General features: G+C 41.6%; 1 protein-coding gene across 1 annotated transcript; it reads left to right on the forward strand.

Moving 5' to 3' along the window:
* The first annotated feature begins 1,418 nt into the window (after positions 1-1,418).
* On the forward strand, positions 1,419-6,596 carry ftr82 (finTRIM family, member 82). Its single transcript, XM_030746645.1, has 7 exons — positions 1,419-2,198; positions 3,457-3,552; positions 3,680-3,913; positions 4,258-4,417; positions 4,506-4,562; positions 4,751-4,816; positions 5,376-6,596. The coding sequence occupies exons 1-7, from the start codon at positions 1,608-1,610 to the stop codon at positions 5,894-5,896; spliced, it is 1,725 nt and encodes a 574-aa protein (XP_030602505.1). The 5' UTR covers positions 1,419-1,607; the 3' UTR covers positions 5,897-6,596.
* The last annotated feature ends 699 nt before the right edge of the window (positions 6,597-7,295 follow it).

Below are 7,295 nucleotides of genomic sequence, written 5' to 3' on the forward strand. Positions count from 1 at the left end.
AACAGTCTGATAACACGCCTGCCACTCAAATCTCAGTAAATAAAAAACTAGCATGCTTTAGAGTGAAGTACAGAACATGTTTGAGCAAACTTGTGCTTTCACTCTTCTAACATGCACTCTCATTTAAAACCTCAGCTTGATTCAAAGGGTTTTTTTTCCCCCTTGGATGTCCTGTTCTCCACAAACAGGTGGTTAATCTGTAAGCACAGAGTACTCCCTTTATTCTGGAGGAAGGAAGGAAAAACTGGCTTATCAGAAACCTGACCAAATATGGGGAGGTGAAACTACCTAGTGTATGAAGTAATGCGAGATATAAAATTGAAGGTGGAGCAAATGTCCCATTTACAACCTTAAGATTACCTTTCTACATAATTCCAGATCAGGCAAAAATATATTGCAAAGCTTTATTTGAAAAGAAGTTTATGTTTGTATGTTTTTTGCTTTGTTTTTTTACATTCTGCACTTTCAAAGGAATTCTAAGCAGCAGACTGAAAAAAAGCATGTGAATTGGACATTAGTATTAGTTGAAAGCAGTAGATTAGGCCTAATTGAAATGCTAATGCGAGGGCTATGATGTCAGCAGACACTTCATGCTGTGGAGAGAGTCAGGGTCTCCTCAGGAGTTTTTTCCCCTGGCTTGTTCTATAATAGTAATACATGCAGGAATTATGAGAGGGACATTTTGTGCTTTGAAAAAAAATCACCACATGAATGAGACACACACACAATTACGCAAGACATGCACTGTAACAACAACTGGACATGACAGGAATGTTCTATTTGTGTATGCCCACGTGCACGCATTCATGCAAACATTTGCTGTTTCAAACATATTTTCTTACTGCTGAACAAATAGATACTAACCACATATCTACGGATCCAAATTGCTGTGTAACAAGTGGACAGACTAGTCCGGCTGGTTACAGAGCAAATACTACAACTGTGAACTTAGTACCAACTTTTAAATGGCAAAAGAATCAAGCAGAGATGTTTGAAGTCATTCTCAAACTCTGTTCGAGCTCTCAGTGTCTCTGTGTTTGTTTATTGGGTGGTCCCTGAAATTCCTACAGTACCTTAGGCTGCATGCATGTTTGTCGGACTATAACCGGTTCAAGACAATGGTGATTCTGTGTGACAACAATAGGTGGAAATACAGCTGCCAAGAAGTGTGTGCGCAGTTCAGTCCCAGATGAGCCACATGAGAAATCTGAGTGAAAGAAGAGGAAGCTGCAGGGAAATGGAAACATTTTCTTGCACATTTATTATCACAGCTTTTGTGTTTTAGATTTCATTCATACTCTTTCACTTCAGTTCTCTCTGCCCTCTCCTGTCTGCCCGCCTTCTCCCTTTTGCTCTTTTTTCCCTCTCCCTCCTTATTCAACCTGCTTATCTGAACTGGGCAGGGCTCAATATAGGAGAGGGGGGAGGGCCTTGTCTGCGTTCAATCAATAACTTCTGGAATTTAGAAATACAAGTAGGTCCTGTCTCTGGCAGGCTGTACCACACTCTTGAGGGCGGGCTTACAGGCACACTCGACGAAATCCCTATCTGCTTCTGGCATTCTCTCTGAGCGTTTCTGCAGGTCTGACTGTTCTGAGTCTACCACAATGGCTGATCACACCTCTCCAGATTACTTCAGCTGCTCTCTGTGTCAGAGCCTACTGAGGGACCCTGTGGCTATCCCCTGTGGTCACAGTTTCTGTATGGACTGCATCAGCGGCTACTGGAATGAAGCTGACTACACAGGGATTTACATTTGTCCCCAGTGTAAGATCACATTCACCCAGAGGCCTGTACTGAGGCCCAACGCCACTCTGAGCATGGTGGCTGAGAAGATCAAGAAGAGCGGTCTGAACCTCAACCTCAGCACATCCCTGGGGAACACCTATGCTGGACCAAGTGACGTCCCCTGTGACTTCTGCAGTGGGAAGAAATTAAAGGCGGTGAAGTCCTGTCTGAACTGTCTGGCATCTTACTGCGAAAAGCACTTGAGGCCACACTATGAATCAGCCACATTCAAGAGACACAAGCTTGTGGATGAGTTGGGAAACTTGGACAGGAAGATCTGCCCACAGCACCAGAAGTCCCTGGAGCTCTTCTGTCGCACGGATCAGATGTGTATCTGTGCCATCTGCACAGTCAGTGAACACAGGGGCCATGACATTGTCTCTGCTGAGGCGGAGAGGGGTGAGAAACAGGTAAGAAAAATCTTCTGTCTATTTTGATGCCTTCTTTTAATAGACAAAGTAAGAAGAAGAAGTAAGTAGTTGCTGAGAAAAACCACAAAATGAAACTCTTCTCTAACAGTTTAGAAATACAACCTCTTTGGAATAACTTGAGTTAACAGGGTGTTTTTCCCAATTCCTTCCCCTTCACTACTGCCGGTGATTGTACTTTGACCCATTTCACCAAGGCTATCAGCTATCCTGGCAGGCATTCACAGCCGCCAAAACAAATCCAGCTCTCTGATTAGCCAGGCAGAAGCCGGAGGCGTGTCTTATAGTTGTCGACAACCAAAGCTGCTTTCCAGAAAATGTGGTGATCCAGCTGTGGGATAAATACACAGAAACTGCAGCCCTGTTTTTGCTCCCACCTGTGGGAGTGAGTCTGTACCGGAATGTCAGGGAGTGCAGGCATTCAACACCTCGGTTCAATCTCTGTGAGAAATGCACAATCAAATGACTCACTTTGCCTGTAACACAATGTAGCATAGATATGAATGCCAACAGATACTGTCATATAGCAACTGCAGTTAAATGAGTAATCTGGGCGTGTTTTTACAGCTGACGTGTAGGTTAAAGGATTTTCGGGCCACGGTGAAGTAACTCATCCTGCTGCTGCCTTTACAACATGGGGAGTCTGGTTTCTCTCATCTAAAGATTTACAACCTGAGTCTAACACATCTCACTCCATCTCCTGCTCTGTCTCCCATCCCCCCTCTCATGTTGATTCCCCCCTCCCTAGATTCCCCACATTCCTCAAGCTTATCTTGAAGAATGGGTTGGTGGGCTCGAGTAAAAGCTGAATTAGAAGCCTTCTATTCTTCATGTCACCGCTGCGTGCACCTTGAAACATCTCTTTAAAAGTCAGACAGTGGTAGATTCACATTCCTGACATGGCCAGAATTCCTCTAACGATTTTTTTTTTTACCCCCCTCTCCCTCTGAGATAAAAGCTGGCTGTATTAAGGAGATCTTTGAGTGGGGTTTATTAAGCATGCCACGGGGCAACACCAGATAGTCCTCGATGAGAAAGAATGTTTGTGCTGATCCCACAAATTCAAGGCTTTATATTAGTACAATAAAACACACACACACACACACACAAGATTCAGCTGCATCTTATATGATTGCAATGGTACATAAGTGTAAGGAAGCCAGGTGAGCTTTCAGCATGAGCATGAATGCTTGGAAAGTTATTGAAATGGATTCCTCTGTAATACTCCTTTATTCCTCAGAAACTTTTGGGAGTCTCCCAAGCTGAGATTAAACAAAAATGCCAGGAAAGGGTGAAAGAGCTGGAGGAACTCAAGACCGCAGTGGATTCACTCAAGGTAAGGACGTAAACGACCAGCTCGTTTTCACACAAAGCAAATCTCCCGAGATTACCCCGTTTACCCAAGATCAAGCTGAAGTGGCTTTTAGTCTCCTCTGTAAAGCAATGACATCCGTTTTATCCAGAACTCGGCCCAAAGAGCCATGGTGGAGAGCCAGAAGATGTTTGAGGAAATGATTCGCTCCATTGAGAGGATGAGGTCAGAGGTGACCAAGCTGATTGGAATCAACGAAAAGGCTGCTTTCAACCAGTCCGAGGCTTTGATCGAGCGACTGGAACAAGAGATTGATGAGCTGAAGAAAAAGGAGACGGGCCTCAAGCAGCTGTACAGCACCGAGGACCACATCCACTTTCTGCAGGTAACACACAGCTTTACACAAACTGTGTCAATAGCGGACATTAATGGTGGCGCACTGCTGCAGTAAATCTGTCATTTTTTATGCTTTATTGCCACAATATTAATTGTTATCGCACACTAAACTAATTAAAATAAGAGATTGAATTCCTAATTAACAAAATCAGGTAATGATTATTCATAATGACACCATAACGAAATATCAAGCCCTTCTTAACAACTGGGTGGAACAAGAGATTTCCACATTACTAACACCGTGACACATTTGTCACAGTGTTAAGGACGTAGGTGCTCAGCGCTATGCATTAATGTTCATGTCACCACCCTCGCTTTCCTTTTTTCCATCAGAACTTCAACTACCTCTGCACCCCCACTGATGACGGCTTCATACCCAGAGTGACTGTGAATCCCGACTTCTCCTTCGGAGCTGTCAGGAAAGCTGTGGCTGAGATTAAGGAGCGCCTGGAGGAGTTTGGCAGAGAGGAGCTGCTTAAGATTTCCAAGTCAGGTGTGAGCAACAGGAATAAAATGTTTCCACATGATGAGCAGAAATATCAAAAACTATTTTCTAACTATGAATATGTTCCTCTTTGTAGTGAACGAGGTCCCAGTCTACACTACAGAGAGTCGAACATTGGACAGAAGGAGCAGAGGTGAGTGTTCCATAGCAATACGTGACTGCAAGAGGTTAATTATTATAGAGGCTGACAGTGTAGTCAAAAAAACGAAGGTAACTGCAAAATGCATAACATTCCAAAACCACACCAGCGAAAGAATTACAGGCATTTGTGTGGGCGCATGAAGTTCACCTTGACCTCACACTGAGCTTCTTCATCTGCAGGCAAAGAAATGACCGTGGATAACACTCCTCCTCCTGAGCCAAAGAGCCGAGGGGACTTTCTGAAATGTAAGTTATTTGGTAAATGAGGTACCACACATTTATTATTTGTGCTAATTATAATCTTATGTGTTAATTATAGTATAAGTCAACATCGCTATCACTTTTTAGATATTTTTTCAGCTAAATACCCCCAAACCAGTGCAGTAGTACTTAGGTGGAAAAAAGCCTATCTATGAAGAGGTGTAATACAGCAGTACAGCACTGTGCCATCAATGTGCAGCATATTAAACAATAAATCTGTAAATGACAAACACATAAATTCTGTATTTGTAATGTTTGAAGCAATTCTGCTGAAAACATTAACATGGAATCTAAAATGTAGCTAATAAAGTGTGCATTTTTATTTAACTTTTGAACTTTTTAATCGCTGTTTTAAAAAAATATATCTCATGTAGCACCTGCTGTGCTTCAAAGCCCGCCTTCCTTTGACAAACAGGGATCTACTCAGCAGTAAAATAGTTACAATAAGATCAACTTTCAAAAGCTTCAATATTAAATTGCTAACTAAAATAAATCTAACCTCGCTCAGAAAGCTGTAAAAACTGTTTTAACTCTCCTTCTTCAGACTTCTGCCAACTGAAACTGGATCATAACACAGCCTACAAGGAGCTGTACATCTCTGAGAACAGCAGGAAAGTTACCCGCACCAGGGACCTGCAGCCCTACGGAGACAATCCGGAGAGGTTTGATAGCTTTGCCCAGGTGCTGTGCCGAGAAGCCTTATCCGCAGGCCGTTTCTACTGGGAGATTGAGTGGAGCGGGGAGTTCTCCATCGGAGTGGCCTATAAGAGCATCAGCCGAAAGGGCAAAGGCTCGCTGTGTCTGCTGGGCTATAACGACAAATCCTGGAGTCTGCTTTGTTCCGACTCCGGTTACTCTGCGTGGCACAACCGCGTAGACAAACCCGTCAGTGGTCCCCACTCCCCACGGATAGGTGTGTATCTGGACCACACTGCGGGGGTGCTGGCATTTTACAGCATCCGCAACACCATGACCCTCCTGCACAGGTTCGAGACCAAATTTGTGGAGCCCATCTATCCAGGCTTTGGAGTTGGGACCTCAGTGAAGATCTGCAACATCAAGTGAACGCTGATATTTGAGCTCTTTCTGAAAAGATTTCTATGTTTCATAATATACATCAATGCTTTTGGAATATATATTTTTGCAACCATTTTAAAATTGTCTCACTGCTTATTTTTTTAAGGATGATGATGCTTCTTCCAAATGTGTATATATTTTTTAACGCTACGCAACACAGCATGTATTACATTTTGAATTGTGCTGTCAAACCATATTTTCTTGACAGTTTTTTTATTATTAGATATTATTGAAATATACAATTATTGCAGTCACAGTAAAGTATTATCCTCATTGGCAACTGATGATATCTGCTGGATAATATTACAACATGTCAGTATGTAACACGTCAATAAAGGTTTGAATATTTTAACTTATACATCTTTAGATTTACCCAAAGTTAAAGGTGATGATGTCATTACATTGTTGGCCATTATTATTGAATTATTATTTTTAAAAATCGCTCTCTAATGAAGGTATGAGCACTACAGTCAGTTTATGAAGATGTTTTGTTACAATTTCACTATAATTCCAAGAATATTTCATTTTGTCATGTCTTGATATTATCTAATGGTCGTCACGAGTTGTTGAGTTTTTTTATACGTTTTTCCACTTGAACTAACCCTTATTTAATTCTGTGCATGTTTACTTAGATAATGGACAACCAGAGTATAATTGCTATAAAGACGAGAATTTTTTTGTGAAAAAAATGTGTTTAAATAAAGAACTAAATGAACAGAGCTTTGTCTGAAGTTACTCAAAAAAAAAAAAACATCTACAGCTGAGCTATTTCACCAAATTAAATGATCTACTGGATTGGAAATGGTGGGTCTGCTTTGTCACTTTGTATGGATTTGAAAAGAAATAGATATTGGCACATTGTTTTTAATTTTTTTTCTATTAATAATTATATGACCCTTTGAAAAAACAAACCACAATTTGCAGTAACAATGCTGTGGTATTAACACTCACACCCCCCCTGCTGGTAGATTACAAGAACTGCGGGAGAAAAAAAATAATAAATCAAAGCTACTTTCAGTTCTAGGACCCAGCGTATCAGTAACACGGTCCTGTTGTGACTTCATTTTAAAAGATGTATCATATATCAGAAGATACAATCAACAGACCAATTTTAAACACACTACTTTAAAGTGGGGTTGCTGTGGTTCCGGTGGTAGAGCAGGTTGTGTCCCAAATGGATTGATCCCTGGCTGCTCCAGTGCACATGTCAAAGTATCGTTAGGCAAGAAATAGAACCTTGAGTTGCTCTCGCTGCAGCCATCGGAGCATTAGTGTCTGTGTGAATGTTAGAAGTGCTAAGATGTAGATAAAAGCACTGTATGAGTGTGTGTGAACCTGGGACTTCTTTTTTTTTTTTTTTTTTTTTTTAAAGCCTGTCATGTCTGGT

This window comes from Archocentrus centrarchus, chromosome 14 (genome assembly GCF_007364275.1).
Source record: "Archocentrus centrarchus isolate MPI-CPG fArcCen1 chromosome 14, fArcCen1, whole genome shotgun sequence".
Classification (NCBI taxonomy): Eukaryota; Metazoa; Chordata; class Actinopteri; order Cichliformes; family Cichlidae; genus Archocentrus; species Archocentrus centrarchus.